At 46.1% G+C, this 24,842-nt stretch overlaps 1 protein-coding gene across 1 annotated transcript; it reads right to left on the reverse strand.

Moving 5' to 3' along the window:
* Positions 1-14,234: 14,234 nt before the first annotated feature.
* On the reverse strand, positions 14,235-15,771 carry LOC123112932 (uncharacterized). Its single transcript, XM_044534041.1, has 4 exons — positions 15,635-15,771; positions 15,443-15,536; positions 14,854-15,035; positions 14,235-14,671 (listed from the first exon to the last, which is right to left on the reverse strand). Exons 2-4 carry the CDS (start codon positions 15,524-15,526, stop codon positions 14,491-14,493), a joined length of 447 nt encoding a protein of 148 aa, XP_044389976.1. The 5' UTR covers positions 15,527-15,536; positions 15,635-15,771; the 3' UTR covers positions 14,235-14,490.
* Between the last annotated feature and the right edge of the window lie 9,071 nt (positions 15,772-24,842).

The raw sequence follows: 24,842 nt of genomic DNA on the forward strand, positions 1-24,842 counted from the left end.
CTCGCGAACCGCCGTTGCGTCGCCCCTTCGGGCCGCAGCGTCGCGGCCCGCGGTCCTCGCCACCGCCCCGAGGTCTTCCGCCGTCGCCCCGACCCGCCTGCCGCCGCTGCGTCGCCCCTTCGGGCCGTAGCGCCGCGGCCCGCGGTCCGCTCCGCCGTCACCCCGCGTCGACCTCACGTGGTATGCGCCGCGCCGTCTTCCTTGGCGCGGGAACGCCACCGTCCGCGCCGGTCTTCGTCACGCTGTCAGGGCTCTTCGCCTACTTCAAGCACCGCCGCCGCACTCCTAACCTAGCCGCCGCCGCCGCCGTCAGGCCGCCGCCGCCGCTCTTCTTTGGCCGCCGCCGCCGCTACCTTTGTAGCCGCCGACACCGCTCGTCCACCCCCTTCGTCTTCGTCCAGCACCAGCTCGTCGCCAGCGTCGCCGTCATCTACCCTGACCGCTTCATCTACTCCGACAACCGCGGGCGACATTGGCCCCGCGCCGATTGGCACCGCAACCGTCGTCGAGTCCTTCTCTGCTGGCCTCTTCGACTTCTCCGACATGGCGTACAGCTCGTGCAGGTCCCTCGTCTACGCATGCCCGGTGCTGGCAACACTGATGCGTGCCTTCATCCACGACGTGTCCCCGGGCCTGGCAAGCCTGGTGCGGCGCTTCGTCAACTTCGTCTTCGTCCGTCTACGCATGCCCGGTGCTGGCAACACCGGTGCGTGCCTTCGTCTACGATGCGTCCCCGGGCTTGGCAAACCCGCCGCGACGCGTCGTCAACAACATCTCCTTTCCGGCGCACCACTACTTCGACACCACTGCGCCCATGCTAACTCGGCGCCCCCTTGCGCCCGCGGCTCCACGGCGACTTCCTCGACACCGGCTACCCCGACTCGACATCGACCACGGCATTCTTCGCACGGCTACCTCGACCACGGCTCCACCACCCACGCTCTCGGCTACATCGACAAACGGCACAAAGGGCTACTGCCTGCTTGAGTAACCTCGTTGGTTTCCGCTCCAGCCACGACTCCGCGATGCGTCGACCGTTACGACTGTGGGGGGGTGTCCGTCGGCTTGCCTTCGGATTCTTCTCCAGTCTCACCGTCTGCGTCGCTACCGTTGTGACTGCGGGGGGATGTTGAGTATCGTGATTAGTTAGGAAACATAAGATAGACTAGGAATTATTCTGGCTTGTCTTGTACTCCAAGTTGATCATGTACTCCTATATATATGCCCACGAGGCTCAAGCAATACAACAACTATTCCACAAATCCTCTCTCTCCCTTCTAACATGTAGTCTTTTTTATTGTCTTCACTAGAACATTAAAGGCGCGCGTTGCCGCGCCCGTCTGTTTTACAATAGAATGGTAGGTAATTAGTGAAAAAATTGTTGGTGTAACCATGTAAGTAATAGCACATCCGCATCTCCTCGCTGCACATCCTCCCATCTCCCTCACAGCGAGGGATGTCCATACCGTTTTCTCTCGAAGCAACCGGTCTGGTTCTGTCTGTGCAGCACATTTTTTTACCAGGAGGGCACCGGTTGGGACGGCTTGGCGCACTCCCACCCCATTAATATCCTCTAGCAACGACAGGTTAACTGCAAAGAAATGGTGGCACTCCGGTTCCATGTAATGCCAATAGGACGGACCAGTCCCGTGTGATCGTAGAGGTTTGACCTATTTACCTAATGGGTTGGTTGACAACGGCCCAATGAACCAGCAAACTCCAAAAGAATTTCCAGAGTATAGTCTCCTTAGAACATTCGGCTGACATAGTAAATTAAACAACGATCTGACGGCCAATGACGCCCAGGGCATAAGATCAAATGGCCAGAAATTGGAGAGTATGTGAGCCAGAGTCCACAACAACAAAAATATGAGACCACACATGCAGGCTAAATGAATAAACTTCCAATAGCAGGCCATTTATTTTAAGAGAACAAAATGTTTTTTTGCGGAAAAAGACAACAAAATGTTACCAGTACAGTGCAATATGTAAGTAAAGCACCTCTTGTTGCTCTTCCTTGCTGAGCGAAGATTCGTCACCTTGAGGACAAAAGAATTCAGGAAGCAATCGCCTGGCACACCGATTCTTAGACGTAGGAAATCACGGCTTTCTTTCAGATGGTGAATGACATCTCATACTGAAGCACTTATCATATGTTAAGGTAGAACAAAAACAATTATTTAAAATAAGAACAAAAAACTACTGAGTAAACAAGGATGGGAACAGTTAGTTGTGCTGAGTGTGCTATGGGAGCAAAATGATGGATACCAAGTCTTAACCAACAAACCTTATTTGGTTAATCTGTCAGACAAACAAGAAGTAAAATACTCGAAAACAATAACACCGACTGAACAACCTATATGTAATTCAAAAATAGAGCTAGCCATTATTTGAGCAGGTCAGCGTTTATCTCGTTGCAGTGATCAGTTATAAATTATATCTCAAATGTATAACTATAGCACAACTGCACTTTTGTAAATAACCAAACTTTGTGTGGAAATTACCTTTCCCAACCGTCAATTTGAATTGCTTAGTATGACAGATATCCTCTCAGCTTCTGCAATAGCATCAATCATCTCAAACCCAACTTGTATGCAAGAACAGAATGATTACAACATGACATAATAATGAGATACTGTAGTCCAGACTATAGGTTAACTAATCTCTACTATCTCAGCTGTAAGTACTGATGAGTCCAGGATGGTGCACAGTTAACTGAATTAAGAGTTTGCAGCGTCAAGCAACCCAAAAGTTAACACATTTTTACCCTGAGAAGAGCTTAGCATCAAGCCTAAGTAGCCTTTTCCAAGCATGTAACATCTATTTTGCTGGACATGGTTAAAATGGTTGAAGCAAATTTAAATTTCGGCAACTACGACAGGGAACACACAGCTCCTTCAGAACAAGCGATGCGAGATCCAAGTAGATAGGGCGGCAGAATTAAAGAAAAGTTTGAGAATTCTACAGAAAAAGGCTATCTAAAATCCCAGTGTTATCCGTCAAAAAAAATCTCAGTGTTATGAAAATCTATATAAGAAAGGCTATGCTACTACAGACATTAATGCAGGCTTTGCAATACCAATGAAAGTAGAAAAAAATGTAGGCGAGAACATCAAGCTTCAGGCAAACCAAGCCTACCCACTGAGTAATGCAATTAGATTTAAAATACCAGGCACCAAGTTTGATCACAAACTACACCAACTAACTTCTCAATAACAGTCTCTAATCTGGAGTGAAGTGAAGTACAAAGGCCAAGTCAGACCACACCTAGTGATCCTTTGCATCTAGGAATATGCAGCGTCCCTTCTGAATAATCACTAAATTGTTGTCAGAAGGACATAAGTTTAGCATAACTAAAATGAATCCTAAGAATCAATATGTATATGCTTCATAGCACAGAGAGAAGGACGTGATCAACAATGGCAAAAGCGAATCTACGCATAGTAAATGTCAGCGACCTCCTCTATTCTATTACCTGGACTGGACATTGGGCTGTTCTTGGGCCTTGGGCCTGCACAGGCAACGGGAAGCAGAGCGACTACAATTGCGCGTGGAGACCGCAACGAGCGACTCGGCTTGGATCGGAAGGCTTTGGCCTGGCTTGGCTGGCTAGCGTCTCTCTCTCCTCTCTTGTTCCTCATCGTCTCCCTCCTCTGATCTCCTTCTTCCTCCATGTAACTTGAGAGATGTAAGCAAATTCATGGTGATTGAGTCAATATAGTACTGGGTACCTAACATTTGGTATTCAGAGCCATAGATCCTAGCCCCAAATTTTCAAATCAAAATTTTTCTCCACCACTGCCTACAACCTGTTTGACTAAATGCCAAGCCACAAATTCGCCTGCCCCAAGGGCGTTCTTCATGCCCGGATCAGCAACGTTCGTCAGGTGGTCTCCATCGAGTCGATTCGCCAGTTGTTCCGTCGCTCTGGTGATGGATATGTGATCTGTGCGTACGAGCGGATGGTGGACGGGATGTACGGCGTGGAGGCATACGTCGAGTTCCGGTCTCGATGGAGGGCGGCGCGAGCTCGAGATGCCCTGAATGGCCATGCTATCTACGATGGCTGCTGCATCCTTGCCGTTGACCTCGTCCCGCCGGTCTACACCACCGTCACCATGCCGGATGACGACGAGATGGCGCCCTCGTACTTCTACGACGACACTCCCTACGCGGAGTGGACTGCAGCATTGGCCGCGGTCGAGCGCCATGATGAGGCGCCCGCTACATCCACTGACGACCTCCAACTCGAGGCGTCCATGGGCGCCATCAGCTTGACTCCCTTCGATTTCGCCTCTCCTACAGCATCCACCCCGTCCACAACCACCGGTGACACCATTCTGGAGCTCGCTGTGAGCGACAAGGTGCTTGAAATTGACTCAACCATCGTAGCTACTCCAACGCCCACCACATGTTCGATGAGGTGCCCAAGCGGCGATGCGTCTGAGGAGTCAGCACTCACTTCATTTGCGGCAGTAACTTCATCCATGACCACCACCGACATCGTTCCTGGGCTCACTGCAACTGGTGGCTGCTCCTCAGTGGCGCACACCACCTGTTCGACTACGGGTCTCGACCCCGACACAAGGCATATCCAGGCCGCTGAGGTGCCCTTGCTCATGGTGGACCAGTTCCTGATGGCCCTTGATGTCTTCTCTGAGATCGCGACCTCTATGGGCAAGCTCACGGTCGATCCTTCCATGGTTCAGCTCAAAACCGGTCTGATTGCATGTTCTGAAAGTGACGACGGCATATCGTCCCATGTGTCATCGACAAACCAGTGCTCTCCAGTTCATTGGGAACCACCTTGGCCACTACCACCTCAAGGTATATTTGAGAAGCCATTCCTGAGCCAGCCATACGGAAATCTCAATTACTATGCTACCAGAATTACCTTGAGTACAACTAGTTCCTCTGGTTACCATTGTTTGCATGTGGAGTTTGGAAACTTTAGTTTTGAGTTACTTTCTGTTGATGAGTGCTGGAAGTATTGGAAATATGAGCCTGGGTATGGTTGTGCTTCAATGGAAGAATCAAATGACAAATTACTGGAAGGCTTAGTTTCTTTTGCGGATCCTTGTGAGCAGGACCATTCCATTATAACTGTTGAAAGTCTACCGGGTACTCCTTATTGGGTTTGTTCTCTGCGATTTTTGAAGTCTGTTATGCACTCAAGAGTATCCTGCAGTTTTTGGCCACTTATGCAGCAGTTTAGTGACAATGGATGGCTCTCATTTCAAGTTGAAAAATCTGTGACCGACATGGTACAGTGCGCCGAATCAAGGGCCAATACTTTAAGTCATTTTTCTATTGCTCCTTGGGAGGCCTTCTTTGGTTTCATTATGAGATGTGGCCAAGCTTGTTACAAGTCCAAGTATCTGGTTCACGAATATGTTCATGAAGGGCCTTTAATGATCAAACATACATGTCTTGTTCCTGAAGAAGAGTTGTTAATTAGTACTACCTTTGCTGCTCTGGAATCACATATGTTGCACCTATTTGGTGATGCAAGTGGTCTGTGCAATCCTATTTTGTTGTGGTCCTTGGATGATGAACTTGGGGGCATACAAAAAAGGTGGTCATCTATTCAGTATGTGCAGCTAGCCAGTGCATTCCTTGAGGTTTTCGTCGGGCAAGTTTGTTATGTTTTTGGAGTGAGTGCTACAGGTTTAATCCAGTATGTGCGTGCAAGTGGTTTTGCAACCATTTTTAGTTGGGTTGATCTCCAGGAAGGTGGCACTAATGCAATTTTTCAAGCTCATAATCTTGTACAACACAACACTGCAATTCCTTTGCAAGTCTTGTTCATAGGGGCAGTTATGCACTTATTCTGGAATGAAGCTACACCCGGCTCTGTGATGGAAGCTTTCATGGATGGTGGACAACAGTTAGAGGATAAATATCTACAGCCAGGCCCTCCATGGTTGTTTTCTTCTCAGCTACAACATCAAATTACTTCCAGGGTACTAGCTCTGAACATTTACCCAGCAAGTGCTTCATATTCTGGTCCTTATTATTGCCGACGGGAACTTGCATGGTTGATTGTGCAATCCTCCTGTGCTCGTACCAAATTTGGAGGAAGTAAAACTTTCACCAATATGTCTTCCCCAGTCCGGCCATTAACTCTGAAAGAGTCAACATCCATGTTTCTTGTGGCTGACCTATGGAGGAAGGGAAATGTGGCAATCTACCTAAACTTTAACACGGTCCAGACTCCCAGATTTTGCATGGTTGGTCAGCAAATGTTTCCAGGTCAGTCCTTGTTGATATTTTTGCCGTCATGGCTTTTGTTGCCTCTTGCTGTTCTGGATCTAGGTGAGGAGATACTTGGGTTGAGGAATGGTCTCTTTTTGTTGGAATGTAATCTATGCATTGAGAAGTTACAGAAGTATTCGGTTCCCCTGATAGAACTGAAACCTTGGCCATCCTGGGAGCTATCCTTATCGTTCTTGACCTTGAGTATCATCGAAAATCTCATGCAAATCGCCGATTCAACCAGAGTACAAGCCGAATCATAGAGGAGCCATCAGTGGAAATATGACTGGCGAGCAGTGTCTTGGTTAGGAGATATTCTCCTACAGGTTGCAATTCGCCAAAATGCTGGAGTTGCTTGTTGTTGGGGAACATCTAACCATGGAGAGATGAGGTTTTGCTACTTTTGGGAGTCTGACAGTGAGAATTCTTCTTGCATCGGACCTTCTTCTTGCACCGGACCATTAGTTGATGAAGCTGCGAGATGGTGTCTTGTCAAACTGAAAGCTTGGATTCACCAACATAGCCTGGGTGTTTTGATAGTATGGCCACGTTTCACAATGATTCAGTATGCAGACTTGTGTTCAGAAGATATGAATTCTTGGAATTATCCAATGCCATCTGTGAGTTCCATGCTACTGAAGAATGGACCGAATATGCAGAGTCGTTTTGAGGTTATCCAATGGAAAATTGCATGGTCTTTTCACTTGGAGTATCTTGATGGTGGCGACCAGTTTTTCCAGTCATTCCTTGCAAACTCAGTGCTACCACCTCTAATGATAATTTTTTGTCTGAACTTTGGTCAAGCTAAGATACTCCCATGTGTTGACAATCCAAAAGATTCTGCGAAGATCTTCTTGCATATGACATGGGATCCAGGAGGGCAAGTATGGCATCGGCTTGAGGGCAAGCCGTATTTTATGGGGGAGGGATTGTCAGCGACCTCCTCTATTCTATTACCTGGACTGGACATTGGGCTGTTCTTGGGCCTTGGGCCTGCACAGGCAACGGGAAGCAGAGCGACTACAATTGCGCGTGGAGACCGCAACGAGCGACTCGGCTTGGATCGGAAGGCTTCGGCCTGGCTTGGCTGGCTAGCGTCTCTCTCTCCTCTCTTGTTCCTCATCGTCTCCCTCCTCTGATCTCCTTCTTCCTCCATGTAACTTGAGAGATGTAAGCAAATTCATGGTGATTGAGTCAATATAGTACTGGGTACCTAACAATAAATAACCGGATACAGTTAGACTGTAAACTAAGAAAAGCTGGAACAAAATGATTCACAAAATTTACAAACTTAACTCGACAGCATCCGGAGCAGGCTATAAAAAACTTAAAATCTGTATGTTCTCTTGCTTAAGAGGCTCCACTTCGGTTGCATGACTGAATTTCTTTTCTGAACTTGTGCTCAACTTCCGTAGGTCTCAAAAGTTCCATTTGCATTGTACTGATGCACTCTCCATAGATCTATTTTCTATTCAGTACTAAATCCTTGCCTCAGCCAACCACGGATGACGGATGGATCTTCACTCCACGGATCACACATCCATCTTACAGACCGCAATGAACTCCTCCTTTCCACCGCAGTTGTATACTACATTAATAGGAGGGCACGCCTAGTAGGATTGAAACATTAGCAGCTACCTCTAGGCTCCACCTCTCCTGGTCGATGACGCTTAATCCCATTAGATTGTACATCCTACCGGGTTCCCGAGCCCGGCGAACAGCCACGGCTTCTGGGCTGCGCCGCCACCACCGGTAGTGGCCGACGAGGCGGCGGTGCTGCTAGCCAGGCCGTTCGCCCCCATGCTTCTACGGCTCGAGCGGGCGATGCTGAAGATGTTGTGCTGCTGGATCAGAGAGGGTGAGCGACGAGTAATAGGGGAGGAAGCCTATATACACATACCAATTGGAAACTGAAGTGTCCAGCAGATGAGACGTCGACCCCGCCATGAATGTGTTCTTAGAATGAAGTCTGAATGGAGCAGTTTCCAGGAGATGAGCCGCCATTATTGCCCGTGTCTCCCCACCTTTCTACCTCGCAGGCGGATCGCCCGACGGCTGGATCGACCGGCCCCCGATTGAACTGCACCCACTTCCGCTGGATCCCCATCAACTCGCGGCTCGGCTGGATTCCCCCACAGACCGCCCGCGTTGTCTGCATCGATGGCCCGCCGCATCCTCTCTGTATCGACTCTTTTTTTTTTTGAGACAATCCTCTCTGTATCGACTGACCTCAGATTGGTTCCTCTCTTGAGAAAATTTTTTTCTTTTACGGAGACAGGGAGTGTTGTGTCTGAGAGGGCCGCTCGCGGCCTTGGGCTGAGCACGAAAAACGGGCCCAATTAACCACACGGGTCCAAAAAAGCTACGGGAGTAGCTGCCCTTACGACGATGTGGCCCATTTAGCGCTAAATGCACGAAGATCTAACAGTCAGGAATGTTTCTTAGACAAAATCGAACGGCCAGGAATGCCTAATTCTTGAGAGGGGAATGCCTAATTCTTGAGAGGGCAGGGATTAGGTGCAGTTTTACTGTTCTTAATGGTGATGTGTGTCTTTAGATTTGAGGGCTGATGAGGCGCGATGGCGACACCCAGGAATGACAAGATATTCGCAGTGGGAGACGTTATGTAGATCCACCGTTTGGTGGGTGTTTGGCATGCGGTTATGTTTTGGTATTATTCTTGATATTTGTTGATTCTTTTTTAACCTTCTTTAGCTTTAGTTTTTTCTAATCTTTCTAGCCAATTTATTGATTCTTGCAGTTGGAAGGAATGTTCGGCCTGCGCTAGAAGAATTGATTGATCCTTGTCTTGTTGCTGTTAGAGTTGCATCTGATGTGGAAGTTCTGTATCGTCCGAATTTCACTACTGGTTGGTTGTCTGGTTCCTCGCGTGGACCGACTCCTTTTGGTGTGTTTATCCTTTTGCACTTCTTACTAATTGTTTATATGGTTCGATGTGCTTGCCTCATTTTAAATTTTGTCTGTTTGCTTTGCATAGTTCTTCCTACGCCTGTTGTTAGTCGGGTTGATGCTGCCCAAAGAACAATATATCATACCCTGTGATGAACTGAGTGAAATCTAATTCTTGGTGTCTCCACTTTCCTAGTTTCAGGCTCACGCCCAGTATGGTGGATGTGTGGTGGCCGTTGCAGTCGTACGTCCCCGTGATAATTTCTTAATTTTAGGTTCGCGACCAGTATGGTGGGTGCATGGTGGCCGTTGCGGTTGCCCCCTGATCGTGGCTGGTGTGAGGAACTGGTGTAAGAATTGCTCATCTCAACTACCAGTACATAGAAAATTGCATAGGCCTCTCATGATTTAGTGTACAACAATTGCCATTATATCAAGATTTTAGTCATTGTTGACAGAAGGTTTGGAAGCGAGATGATGTTGACCGATGGGTTAGTTTTGTCAAGCAGAAAACATTTGTCTCATTTTTGGTAATGTTCTGTAGGCTTATAATCCTAGACATGCTGATTATGAGGTTTCACTTAAATATTATTTCAGTCTTGCAGCAAGTTTACACGATTTTACTCCCTAAAAAAAAGGATACCCAAATTTTATCGTACTTGAGTTTTTAGGCTTTTGCTAATGTCTTGCAGGTCTCAGGTGAAATTTGCATGGAGTCTTTCACAGGAGAGCAAACACTGCCACTGTCGAGGCAAAGTTGCGAATGTGACGTGCCTTGACTTCCGAACCTTTTTACTATTTCTTGCAGATCCTTAATTATTTTGGCAAACAAATGAGGTTGTGGTTGTTTCTATTTTTGTATAGACTTATAGATCTTACTGGAGGGTTTTTTGGGGGGAATTATTCGAGGTTTTTCTCAAAAGCTTATATATGTACTTCGACCGGGACAATGGTCTTATTTTGGTATTAATTGATGCATGTCTATTGTATATAATATAAGCGTTCTGCTTATTTATCCTTTCCCGTCTCATGCTAATAGCCAATACAGTTTAGGCATTGGAGAAAGGAAATCGACCATTAGATGTAGGTTATATTATCACAATATATCCATTGAGTTATTATACCAGCTTGGATCCTCTTAAGTTGCATAACCTACACTAACATGCATGTCCACATAAAAAGAGCATGAACTCTAACCAGATTTGATCGATTCTAAAATACTCCCTCCGTTCCTAAATATTTGTCTTTCTAGACATTTCAAATGACTAACGCATACGGATGTATGTAGACATATTTAGAATGTAGATTCACTCATTTTACTCCGTATGTACTATGTAGTCATTTGTTAAAATGCCTAGAAAGACAAGTATTTAGGAACGGAGGGAGTAGTTTGTTAAGCTGAGAACTTATTTACTTGATTTTTCTGTTTGTTGTTGTTGTAAACTAATAATAGTGTTTCGCCACTGCTCTATTCTAATGAAAGCTGAGATGCCACCATTTTCAGTATTAGTGCCTGTTCGGCAATCCACCACTCCAAGAAATATGAGAATCTGCGGAGTATCTATTTCTGCACTCCGTTCTTTTCAACTGAAGCTCGGCCCGCTCCGGAAGCGGAGTCGCGTGGAGTGGCGAGACTCCGAACAGGCCCTTAGTTTCACATGATGCACCCATTTCTGTCTGTTCCTATCAGTGATCAGAATTTTGAGCTACAAACTGGATACAAAATGACACTGAGTTGTAAAATTACCCAGTATTGCTACTACACCTAGAAAGCAAGACAGTTGATGGTGGCAAGAAGCCATGAACCATCAATGTGCTATTACTGAAGAAGATGATATCTATTTGGATAAGTTTAGAGGTAAAATGTTCGTATTCTATTAAATGTTTATCGCCAGAACATTTTTTTGTCAAGAGATGAGCTGAATATGTACGTGGACGACCTTGAAATACCTATATGATTATTCTTTATTCCTGATGATTATTCAGCATAAATAAAGCCACGCTGTCATTTTAACACAAGAAGCAAGCATCGTTCCATAATAGAAATAGCTACTGTTTGTGCTGAGTAGCAAATTCAATGTTAGGGCCATCAAGAAAAGCAATCATCCATGCCGGTGAGATATACCTGTTCCATATGACCCTGTGGACGTAGTAAACTCTTCCACCTTGTCGAAGCACCAACGGCCCAGCGCAAGCATGCCATAGCTCCCTGTATAATGCATCACTAGAACTCCCTGCACAAAGGATTCATCATGTGAACAAGGCATACAATTCGAGGGACCATTCACCTTAACTTGTAAGTACGTAGCAGATTTTAACTGATGATCATGAGTTAATTTAACCATAGCCATCTCCGTCGGCCAGCCCAAACGATACACTGCCAGAATTCAGGAGCAAGGCCGGTCTGCTCACCCCATGTGCAGCTTCACTGATGTTGGCCCACAGCACCACCAGAAGTCCAGAACGTAAGTGAGACCCTGAGAATCGTATAAGTCAGAGGAGGCGACGCAGGAGATGTATTCAATCAAATGTACTAGCTATCAACATGGAGGAACAAACCAAAGGCACCCCTGAAGCACTTACAGCTACAGAAGATCATACTCTGAATTTTGTCCCTGGAAACAAATCGACAGAACTAAAACTAATTCAGGCACCTTAGTTGAGCAACCACTGAACCGAATCGAGAAGGCTTTTATACCTTGAAGGCGTAGGCTTCAGCCTCAGACAGAGTCCTCTCCAGCTCGGCGCTCCGGCACCTCTGTGCAACCGCAACAATAACAGCAGCGCGTCAGCCCGATTTGATCTGCTCATCCACTGTTGGCGGGACCTTTTTTGTTTCTCTCACCTTGGAGGCGGCGGCAGAGAGAGAGGACGCGGGCCTGGTGACCTACGGTGCCCACGAGCGCGGCCGCCATGTCCACGACGGCGGCGCACTCATACAGGAACTCCATCTCCTCCTCCTCCGACGACGACAGTGTTCCCGTGTCGTGGTGAGGGGGTGTTGCTGTCGAGAGGAGCTCGCATAGGCAGGCCGGAGTGTCCGGCGATCGGCGGAAGGTGGCGGTAATCTGTCGCGGTGTGCTGTTTTTTACTGGCCTAGGATAGCTTACCAGACAACGCAGCGGCGAGAGCAGAGGAGGTAGTGTGCAGCAGGGGGTGGGTGGACAGGTGGTGCGCAGAAGGGGGTGAGTGGACAGGTGGTGTTGGTGACTTGCTGCTACTAATTTATTTTGTTCTCTTTAGTGGTTTCTTCGGAAAATTCTCTTCATTTTATTGAGGGGTTGCTCTCTTTTTTTTTACTACTCGAACCGACGGTTCATCTGTTTGATCTATGGTATTTTAAACCATAAATTATATATATTTAGTGAGTATTTCTATTTGGTGGTAATACTCTGACCGATAGATACTAATATTTGCAACAACATGACATAGTAACAAGTAACTGCAAATATCCGAGCAATCTGCAAGAAACAACTCAAAATATATGTTCATGAATATGAATGTTGTACATAATCTTTAAATACCTGAATGATTAATTTAAAACCTACCAGAGAGATAGGGCAGATAAATATATGAGTGAATTCATGATGCATACGTCTTGCATATAAGTTCCATATAACAGGTCCTGAATATGTACACAAACGTTCCTTAAATACATGAATTTTTGAATGGTATGGAAAAGTGCATGTGACATAAAGTATAAAACATTAATCTGAAGTATAGCCTAGATATATATATGTTTGAAGGGTAGTATTTAAATACCATTTTGAATCGCTTTTGATCGTTCATATATGTTCCATACAAAATGTATTCACTTTGTCCAGATTCAGAGGACAAGAGGATCAATACTATAATATCAATATTAACAATCATCCCTTCCGATCAAATAGGTCAATAAAAAAACTCACAATTTCCATCAAACAAACAAACAAAAAAGTACTTTAAACATGCAAATCTATTCCCCTCGAATAAAAATAAGCAAACAACAACACCATTAACAAGATATTCATACGCTATACATTAACATACATTGTTATCTATAGGCGAGAGGCGTGGCGTGCCGCCTACCCTTACCTTATATGGACTAATTTGCAACGAATCAAGTATTAGGAGGGCTTATCAAAAACTATACAAATAAAAATTAAATAGCTTATAGGTCCGTGTGGCGCGGCATGCCGCCGCGCACTACCCGCTAGTAGATTCTAGTATTCGTTTCCAAAATACACCAAGTGGTACTTTCTGAAGACACAGATGATTATGAAACTGTAACCCTGGATCAGGTCTGTGTGCTAAGTTCTTAATCTGGTATGTGTGCTAAGTTCTTAATCCTAACAGGCATTCCTCAAATAAGAATAAAAGATCCTACTGCTGCAACATGCATCCACGGACATTGCTTAAGAAGGAAAAATATGGGGGACTTCCACAAGCATGGCGGCCTGACCCAAATAGACTGACAGTGGAATCAATCTGGTTCTTGAAGCAAAGCTATTTACAGAATCAACATAAATCTCCAGAATCCATCAAACCCAAGCCTAGATTACTGAACCAAATTAATTTGGCCATGGCACAAGAAGAGGCAGGGGAAGGAGTAACCTTGTACCTTAGAGGGTGCGCCGCCTTCTCCTCTCGTTCTCCTCTTCCCCTGGTTCATGCCCTTCCCTTCTCGCCCTTCCTTCTCCCGCTCGCGGGGTTTGAAACTTTGAATGGGCGCGCGTGGTCCAGTACCAAGCAGAGCGACGGATCCCACACCACGTCGCCCGGGGAGGAGGTGAGCTCTTCTGCACGAGCCGGTTTCATTCTGCAAGCGGCAGGTTCAGTAGAGGTGCGGCAGGTTCAGTAGAGGTGGCACATGACGACATGGCACCTGAGGCACCCGTGCAGCATGGCCCGTTGGCCAGCCCTTATACAGCGGTAGAAGGCCAGCCCAAGGGGGTCATGCAGACAACAATTCATACATTTTTTAATCAAAATATATACAGCTAAAGAAAAAAAAATAGCTGCCTTAGTAGTAGCAGAATCCCTACCCTAGCAGGTCTCACCGCTGCTCTGCCGACAATAATACATGAGACTGATTTTCACACAATTTACTCAAACAGAAAGGACAACATACGATGTCAGCAACATCACAAATATCTTACAATGCGATCAAAGATCATCCAGTAATAGTACTACTCAGTCATAGGTGGCAGATCATAGACATATATATAGTTTACAGAAATGATAAACCCGAACAATTTGCCATAGTTTAAGAGGCCTGAATAAGAGTGCGTTGGAGAAGAACTAATATCGGCCTTGCTTCTCCATCAAACAAGATGCATTTCGTCGTCACTCGACTTGCTTCTGCAGTTTCCTTTTGATTCTGTATGGCTCCACAGGCTTGGGCATCTCGAGCTCCGCTCGCTTACGCACACCCTGAGCAAGGCCAGCAAGAATTATGCTACCACCAACAAAACAAAAACCTCCCAGAGCCCAGTTGCCCGCCTTCTTGATTGTAATTATCTCACACCTGCAGGTAGGTAGGTGAGATGAGATAGTACGATATACATATGAACTCATGTAGCAGAGGAAAAACAGAGCAAACATCTATGTCTTCTACACACATATGGTTGACATTGTACATCAAGGGTCAACTCCTAGAGGAAAAAGCATTGCAAATATATATGTCTGCATATGGTTGATAGCTATTACCACTGAGGGTCACGTGGTCTCGGCTTGATTTGTGTGGAGAGAACCTTGAGCACATATCTGTCAGCAGGGGAAGACGCGGAATTGGCATAGGCGTCGGCGATGAGATCGTACAGCTCCTCCTTCTGCTGCTGGATTTGCGCTGCAGGGTACCCTTCCTCCAAGGCACGGGTGGATCCAGAATGCTGGAAACACAAAAGCAGCATTGATTGAGAATTGATGACCAAATAATCTAGACAAGAGACGTCTGAATGCAGCTTATATTAATTCTAAGCAAAAAGGAATCCGGGTTTCATAGTAAATTCTGCTAAGCAGTTGATCACCTGCCAATGGAAATAAACTAAAATAAAAGACGCCAAATTTACCAACACGTCAAGCAGCACAGCAAGATAAGTAGCAAACTAGCAATCTAAATCTAGTGGGAAATATAAAAAAGATGCATGCTTTAAGATATCCGTCTGTCCCTATGATGATATAATATAGAATAGCATGTCGAGCAACGGAGGGCCTCCACCAATCGGAGCAAGAATCAGACATCAGGCCACAGATCTAGGAAAACAGCGAGCCGGAGATGTAACGGAGATCAAGATACCTCCTGGGTGTGGACGAGCCGGCGAAGCCCCTGGCCCGCCGGACGGAGGATCCTCGTCGCCGCCGCGCGAAGGGAAGCCGCCATCGTCGCAGGCCTGCAAACAAGCACGAATCAATCACCGAAGACTCGAGAAATCAGGCTGGGTTGGAACCGGATATGAACTACTGATTACGGTTAGGGGTCGGAACCTACCTTGCAGATCGGATCTACTGGTTGTTAGGGTTAGGGTTCCTCGCTGTTCGCCTTCCGCCGCCGAGGAGGAGAAGAAGGAGACGCTTTGATGGATCGGGCAGTGCTCTCGGTATATCTACCGGGTAAATGGGTCCGCGCCAGCAGGCCCAGCCCATCTATGGGAATGAGACCCACTCACCCACCGTCGGTCCAATTCCTTTTCTTTGTCTCAAAAAAAATTCCTTTTCTTTTCTCTGTCTCAGAAAAAAAATCATTTGCTTTTCATGCTCCAGTGAGAATTTTATGAGTTTTCTTTCTTTTAGGGGAAAATGCAGAAATACATATATGCTTCCTCCCTTCCCTAAAGACACACAATATAGAGAGGCGATTCCTAACAGTTTTCCCCACAACCCAGTTTTTCTCTGTGGTGAGCGACGAACAGGGCTTTATCTTTACTGTTGTGCTCGAAAAGATTTAACGTAAATTTCTAAACTCTATTAGGGCATCTTCAACGAGCAACCCGTGAATTTCCTCCCGCATCCGTCCACATGTAAGAGCGGACCAGTCCATGGACACGGATGTGGGAGGCCACCATCCAATGCTAACCGCATACATTTCAAACTGTTTTCAACAAACCGGATGAATTCATGCAAACATGGCCGGATTTCATATAAACATGACAGATTTCATACAAACCGGACAAAAATTGATACAGTTTGGATATATTTTAATTAAAAAGGTAAAACTATGTGCAAGTACGGTCGCGCGGAGCTCCACTCCCATGACACGGATACACTACACTAGTCCATGGTCGGCCGTGGCAGATCCCTTTGTCTTCCCAATGTCCGGCGGCCCGCTAACCATATAGTCGGGAGTCCGGCGCCGCTCATCGGAGTAGCAAAGAGAGTGCTTTAGCCGGAGGGGAAGGGTGCTTTCGTGGAGCCCAAATGGGTGCCCAGGTGTTGGAAATATGCCCTATAGGCAATAATAACGTGGTTATTATTATATTTTCTTAATCTTTACCTAATATTAAGGGAGGAGACTTTCATAGTTCTCCATACGTCATCTTTTTATATCCGTTGATTTTATGTTGACCATAATGATTGACGGCTGAGATTTAAAAGAGGAAGGGTTTTTCTTTTCTTTCACGCCTGGGCCCCCACTTCTCTTTTCATATGTTTCCCATGGACCATGTCATCGCAGGTGGAATTCTTCACGTTTTGGAATCCTCCACCGACTACAATTCCTTACTCCAAACCTCCGGCTGTATGTACGCTGTGGGCCACGGTCGCGGACGTGCCGCACCAAGGGCTGGAGCTCCGGTGGAAGGAGCGGAAGATGGTCCTTGTGGAGGCCGTGATCGGGAGAGACGACGAGGAGCACAAGTAGCTTGGAGAGGAGAGGGTGGAGGAATGGATGCGAGAGTTGAGCCGCCATGAATGAAGAGTCAATGATATGCACCGCGTCCTTGATGGCTTGATCCCGTTGGTCTGGTCGCCCATTAGCAGGACGAATGCGACAATATAAGAAGATCCTATAAGACAAACTGTACTTCATGAATTGGAGTAAGACAACTATTGTCATTATTCTTCTGAACAACTAATAAAATGAAATCATCGGCATCCAACTCACATTTAGCATGCATACGTAAATAATAGTATAATTCTCAGAAAAAATATTTGTGTTTTGACTTACTTAAGGAAAACAGAAGTTTTAGAATGTTTTCTTCCCTGACGGAAACTTGCTTTGCTTCCCGCACATGATTACTTCCAATACAACATATTAGATACAGATTTTTTATATATTAATTTTCTTTTTATGGAAGAAACATGCATGTGTAGAACGGTAGTGATATCATGTTTAGAGTTAACTACTGAACATTAAATGTTTGGCACATAGCATTTTTGCAGCTTGATAGACAATCAGAGAGGCATTGCAAAAGCAGGAGCATGTACCAGATAATTTGCAGAATTACAACATCTGGAGGTGCCTTCAAAGTTACAGGACTGTTCTATGTCACTTAAAAAAGTTAAATCGCTATTAGATTAAGGGACTGCATTCCTTCTACAAAGTTACTACTCGTACAATTTTAGAAACACACCCAAATGCATATTTGTATGAACAACCTAAACTATGCAATTGCGGTTTCAGACTTTTAATACCACTTGACACCAATATTATCAGAAGTATAGATGGAAGTGCATACTTCGTGTTTATCACATCGACTTGTGATAACAGAAAGGATAACTAAGCACAATGTGCACATGAACCACACTGCTAATTCAAGTCCAATAAACCACGTGATTTTTCAGGAAAAAGAATCTTATCTGATCCAAATGAAATTGCTATTTAGATATACATAGTGTCGATCTATACTATTGTGGCCTTAAGAGAACCAGTAGACATCGAGCTAGAAACATACTACAGGTAGATAACATAAGGGCCAGGATCCAATATTCAGTAAGAACAATTAAAACACCAGGTCGCCAAATCAAAATATGTCCATTTGCGCGCTTGTACAGAGATTGAACATGCTGAAACACAGTGGAAGTAAATATCACATGGGTAGCTCATTATATTGTCCTAAAGTGATCCTCTCATACTGAAATCATATAGAAAGTAAATAGCAGATTATATCGTCCTAAGTGATCTTGCTAGAGAGGATTATCCAGAGAAATGGCAAAGGAGAAATATAACTAACCTTGACCTGTTTGCGGCATTTGGCCCCCAAGGCAACCTGGGACATTTACAGATCCATACTTTACACACCTCATAGAGTCACCGGCATCTTGCCACAGTAGGCCAATACCTAGCCACTCATAGTACGATCATTGTCCATTGTTCTGGCCTACTGCATTCCTGGATTGCAGTACACCTGAAATTGTAGGAGTTCATAACCTGGACACCACAGAGAAAGCTTCATTGGTTGAGAAAATTCGTTGCTTTTCACCAGCTGCTGTAAGGGAAAGTACCGGTCACCCCTTGATCCTCCCTCTAATATCAACAAGCTGACAAAGTGGCAACGGAGCCCAAGGCTTAGCACATTATTTCAATCGATTTGTCTGCAACTTGCGTATGTCCTGCAGATTATAATTGAAGCGGTGCAGACCCTATGGAAGGCAAGCCGAAGGAAGAGCACAAGTTTGCTATGGAGGAGTGCCTGGGACTGCCCAGACACAATAGATCGGGAGCAGCAGCTTCGATCGTCGGGGCGGGAGCGCCGCTGCCACGGCATAGAGACGCTGCTGGAGAGAAGCGACAAGAGGGGATACATAAGAGGTTTCCATGGCCGGTAGCGCAGAGCTGTGGCAGCTAATTTTGCAACAGAGTTAAGAAATGTCTGAATGACTACCTACAAGAACATGAGTTGCATCCTCTAGTTGATTTATGCCATGACCCCAATCCAATTTCTTCACTCCATCCCTACAGACAACACTTATGCAAAGAAATCAAGACCAGAGCAGTAACTATCAATCAGATTTATACCAAAGTGAATCCCTACTACTGTAACGCCCCGGACACACCCGCCGGTGGTCGTTACTCCTGGCGGGATCTAGACTGGCCCCACAGATCAATACTAGTCTTTTCTGCGCACTTTGTCCTCACTCATGCGTACCCGGGAGCAACTTCCCGGTCGGTCACCCATCCTAAGACTACTCCAAGCTGAGCACGCTTAACTTTGGAGTTCTGTCCGAATGGGCTCCCAGAAAAGAAGGAATTCCTTATTGATATGAGTAGTCTATCATCCCTAATAAGCCATGATATCACATACACCCACACTCAGAGGAACCGACGTCCTCGCCGGGCCACAGGAACGTTCCCTCTTGGCACAACCGTCTGTGCATCCAGTCCGGTACATGTGCCATGTCGTGTGCCACGACAGGTCACAAACGTCATGAACAACATGACCACGCACCTGTCCGCAACCATCCGTGTAACCGCGAGGGTCGGCTCTGATACCAACTTGTAACGCCCCGGACACACCCGCCGGTGGTCGTTACTCCTGGCGGGATCTAGACTGGCCCCACAGATCAATACTAGTCTTTTCTGCGCACTTTGTCCTCACTCATGCGCACCCGGGAGCAACTTCCCGGTCGGTCACCCATCCTGAGACTACTCCAAGCTGAGCACGCTTAACTTTGGAGTTCTGTCCGAATGGGCTCCCGAAAAAGAAGGAATTCCTTATTGATATGAGTAGTCTATCATCCCTAATAAGCCAGGATATCACAACTACCCCCTAACTGAAAAAGGTAATGATATTGGCATCTATATTACTGAAAGTACAATACAATATATATACTTTCAGATTTGCTACTCTATGTTCAGTAAGTAACCATGGGTTCAGGAGATAAACTCATATGTTCAGAATACATCCAACTGCGAAAGGCTGGTTACACTTCAAATATATGTTGAGATATCTATTCATGTGTATGCCACTATAAAGCTAATAGATGAGTAAGCAATTGGATTTCATTAGTACCACTATAACTGAAGAACAACCAGGCAGATTTCTTTTTTTAGAATCACCAAGTAGATTTCAGTATGCAATTGGATTTCATTAGCACGATGTGAGTAAGGCTATCACAGATTATCAAATCCACAAAGCACTATAACTGAGGAATAACCAATTCAAACAGTGACAAGCAAGCAAATCTTTTCAGAAGGACAAACCGATCTTTCAAGCATTCAGTTCAGAAGATTCAGAACACACGCGTTTGGTTCACAGCTTCAGAGTTATTTCGGCTAGCTAGACAGGAAACTAACGGAAGGAAAAGGCACGAGTGAGCAGCGGCAGCAGCAGGGACGCGCACGAGCGTGAGAGCAGCATCAGTCGCCGCGCACAGGCTCGCCAGCGAGCAGCGGCAACAGCAGGGACGCGCACGAGCGCGCGAGCAGCAATAGTCGCCGCGCACGGGCTCGCCAGCGCGACAGGGGACAGGAAAATAAATCAAACAGAGGTCAAACATACCTCTGATGTAGCCGCCGCTGGCGACATTGGAGTGTTCGACGGCTGTTCTTGTACCTCCGGCGAACTCGATGTTTCTTCCTCCGGCGAACTCGGTGAAGACATTGGATGTTTCGTCCAAATCAAAAATTGATCTCATGGAGATTCCGGCCGACTACCCTTCCTTCCTATAGCAGAAAACAACAATCTGGGTTGGGCACTCCACTGAATTGTGTTCGAAAAGGACACAGCCTGCAATCCGATCCAAATCAGGCACGGGTCTCGTGCACGAGCACAGCGCCGCTCACGGCCCGCAGCCCCTGAAGCAAGCTGTTGACGCCCGCATCGTCAAGCTGCAGTCGCCGTTGCTGGCTCCAGGACAGCACCTCCTCCTCGTCACCTGTCAAACCACCGCCCTGGCCTCGGCACCATCGGCAATGGCCCGACGTCGTGCTACCGCGCCAGAGCCCCGACGAGGCGGCCTTCATCCTCCCAAGCGAGCACGCCGGCCGTTGCCAAGCCCTTACGACCGCTGTCACCCTCGCCAAGCCCCTGCCGCAGCGCCACCGGCCGCCGTCCTCCTGCGCCTCCTCGCGCCCGCGCGCCGCCGCCTCGGCCTCACCTCGCCGGAGACAAGCCCGAGCTGGAGCTTCACTACAAGAAATATGTCAACTTGTGACCACCACTATTGGTCACTGAAAGGTCATGGTTTTTCATTTGCGACCTTTTTGTGACCAAAAACAGAAGGTCAAAAGCTGGCGATCATAAACTGACTATAGCGACCTTTCTTCTGGAATGGTCGAAGACGTTTATGACCAAAATATGTCCACTATGGCGTTTTGGTCACTAGCAACCTCCCCAGGCCACGTAGGCATCCAGCGTGGCAAGCTGATGTGGCACAAGAATCAGCCTAGTCCAATTCGGTTTTCTACATGGGCCTAGCCGAACAATTCGACCTTTTTAATGTATTTTTTTTCCTGTGCTTTTATTAGCTACATGGGTCTAGCCCAACAAGTCAGCCTTTGATTTCTTTGCATGGGCCTTTTAACAGCAGATTTTCTTTTTGATCATGTATTTTTCTGGGCCATTTCTTTGCTGGGCCTCTCATGTTCTGAATTTATTTTTTCAAAAGATGGGCCCACTAGTGAGATGGGACCTAGTTGTCAGGTTCTAATAAGTGGGTCCCTTGCCACTGTTATATTCTTCAGATCTCAATTTTCCAATACATAAATAACAATATTTAAATCAGAACAGAGAGAAAACAAAATGCTTCAAACAGAGCATCGGAAAAATATGGTTCACATCATGAATACAATCAAAAAGAGCCAAACTTGGCACATTATTACAATCAAACATGGTTCACATCAGTTTTACAATAAAAAAAATGTTCACATCAGGTAACACAGCTATCACAGTATAGCTAGCTCCAATGCTCTCCGAATTTGTTCATCCTGGACCTCACGACAAAACATGAATGAAGGGCATTTGCAAGTTATCAAGCAAAATGGTTAGAACAAGCAAAATGCGACATTTTTATCATTTAATCATAAAAGGACAGGGTCAACAACATTTCGATGTTTGAAAAATGAACCAGGATTTCAATGTTTGAACAGCAAAAGATAATATGCGGTTTAAATCAACCCCTAAGAAGATACATGTTGACACATTCATTTGGCAACATCTATAGAAATTGAACCTCGTAAACATGCAATGTGGAATTTGTATCTCAAAGAACTATACAGATTTATCAGGTTTAATTACCATAGAGAAGCCAAATGCTAGTAAGTCAGGATTAGTACACACGACCTGATTCAGCAAAGTAAACAAGAAGGTCGCTACAATACAAAAATAAGCTCATCACAGAGAATAGAATGAGTGGAACTACAGTACATCCTCTAAATTGTCATGTTTACAAGATTAAAAGTAAGCTGAGCATAAGCATATGAGTTTTGTTTGGTACCACCACATCAAAAGACACTTAAAAGTACCCAAATTGGACTAGCTACCAGAAGCACAAGATCAGGTCCCAAACTTAAACTGTTATACATGAGGATGAACAATCATGTACTTATTTCCTACAGAGTAGGAAGTTGGGCATGTTATTAGTGAAACGTTGGGGCATAAAGCAGACATAGACACCATGATTGTTCTACACATAATACAGATAATCAGCACACAATATGGAGGAGGGTTTTTTCCTACTTCAATCCAATATCTGAGATGAAGAGGGAGCAGGCATGCGGATGGGACCTGGAGGGCAAGGGCCGGCATGAGCCAGAGCAGCACCTGGGCCTCCTCGTGCATCATCGGCCGGTCAATGGGGTGCCGCTTGGTGCACAGCAGGGCCAGCTGGAACACCTTCTGGACCAGCCCCATGTCCGTGCACGTCACCGACACCTCCGAGTCCACCGCCTCCATCACCGCGTTGTCATCGGCTCTCGACATTATCTACACACACATAGAGACAGGGTGGTCAAATGATCATACCATGACAGTATATAGAAACCATTGCAACACATCATGCATGTTGAAAGATCGTAACATGGTTGACAAAAAATAACTTCAATCTCACTCTTATTAGTGACTTGCACAATGCAATGAAAAGATAGATGTAATAAGATCTGAGACTTGGGAGTTTAGTGTGAATGACTTACCAACTGGTGCAAATTGCAATCGTTGTCGACGGTCTTCATCCCTTTGAGCAACTCCAGAAGGACGATACCGGAGCTGTACACATCGGATCGATGTTGCCAATGGTTCCAACATCCAAGCACATAAGTGGAGCGTGGGACTTGGCAGCTGGGACGCTTGGCAGTGGCTGCAAATGAGACGCACGCTCGCACCTGCTGCATCCAAATCCAAATTGGACAAGAACAAAAAAAATTAGGAATGGTTGCAAACTCATTCATTCTCTGGGATTCAATTTCAGGACTACTTTATGCATCCGGGAGGAGTAAATATTAGGCTCTATGAAGTCGCATAACAAAGGATACTTCAATATTACATATTCTAGATAAAACTAAACTAGAGCCTCATATCCTACTACACGACTACAGCTCAATTACACCATCGCGTGCAATTGCAAGGCCAGTACAACACTGGAGAAACTCATGATAAATTCCAACAATTTGTGCACTGGTGGAGAAACTGAAACTGCAGAACCATCCATTATTCTTATATACACAACTCAAACACAAATTCGTGGCGAGGTAGCCACATATTCATAGGCGACTTGAGCAATTCAATGAAGAATTCCATACGGGGAGCCGGAGAGGAGAGGCGCTTGGATGGGTACCTTGGGTAAGGGAACATCCCGAGGATGTAGCCCTTGGGCCTGGAGGCGTCCGGGGTGCTCCTCCCAGCGCGCCTGCCACCTCGTCTCGATCTCGTCATACGGGTACGCCCGCTGTCGGTGTCAAAACCGGCGGATCTCGGGTAGGGGGTCCCGAACTGTGCGTCTAGGCGGATGGTAACAGGAGACGAGGGACACAATGTTTACCTAGGTTCAGGCCCTCTCGATGGAGGTAAAACCCTACGTCCTGCTTGATTAATATTGATGATATGGGTAGTACGAGAGTGGATCTACCACGAGATCAAGGAGGCTAAACCCTAAAGCTAGCCTATGGTATGATTGTTGTAATGTATGTTGTGTCCTACGGACTAAAGCCCTCCGGTTTATATAGACACCGGAGGAGGCTAGGGTTACACAGAGTCGGTTACAATGGTAGGAGATCTACATATCCGTATCGCCAAGCTTGCCTTCCACGCCAAGGAAAGTCCCATCCGGACACGGGACGGAGTCTTCAATCTTGTATCTTCGTAGTCTTGGAGTCCGGCGGACGATGATAGTCCGGCTGTCCGGACACCCCCTAGTCCAGGACTCCCTCAGTAGCCCCTGAACCAGGCTTCAATGACGATAAGTCCGGCGCGCATAATGTTCGGCATTGCAAGGCGGGTTCCTCCCTTGAATAATCCAGAGAAGATCATGAACACCAGGATAATGTCCGGCTCTGCAAAACAAATTCCACATTCCACCGTAGAGAGAATAAAATGTACACCAGTCCAATCTGCTGACTTATTATGCGGTGTGATATCACACCGCTACCAAGCCTTTGTTTGAATCATTTTTTTATTATACCACCTCAGCACGTTTAGCGAAGCGGTTTCCTTGGCACGTCTTGTCGAAGCAGAGATCATGTTCCCCTTATTCTGGGATTCTCATCAATACGGACGTGGGTAACCCAACCGCGCCATTTGATGGTGGCGCTTGGGAGATAAGAGAGT

This window comes from Triticum aestivum, chromosome 5B (assembly GCF_018294505.1).
Source record: "Triticum aestivum cultivar Chinese Spring chromosome 5B, IWGSC CS RefSeq v2.1, whole genome shotgun sequence".
NCBI classification, from domain to species: Eukaryota; Viridiplantae; Streptophyta; class Magnoliopsida; order Poales; family Poaceae; genus Triticum; species Triticum aestivum.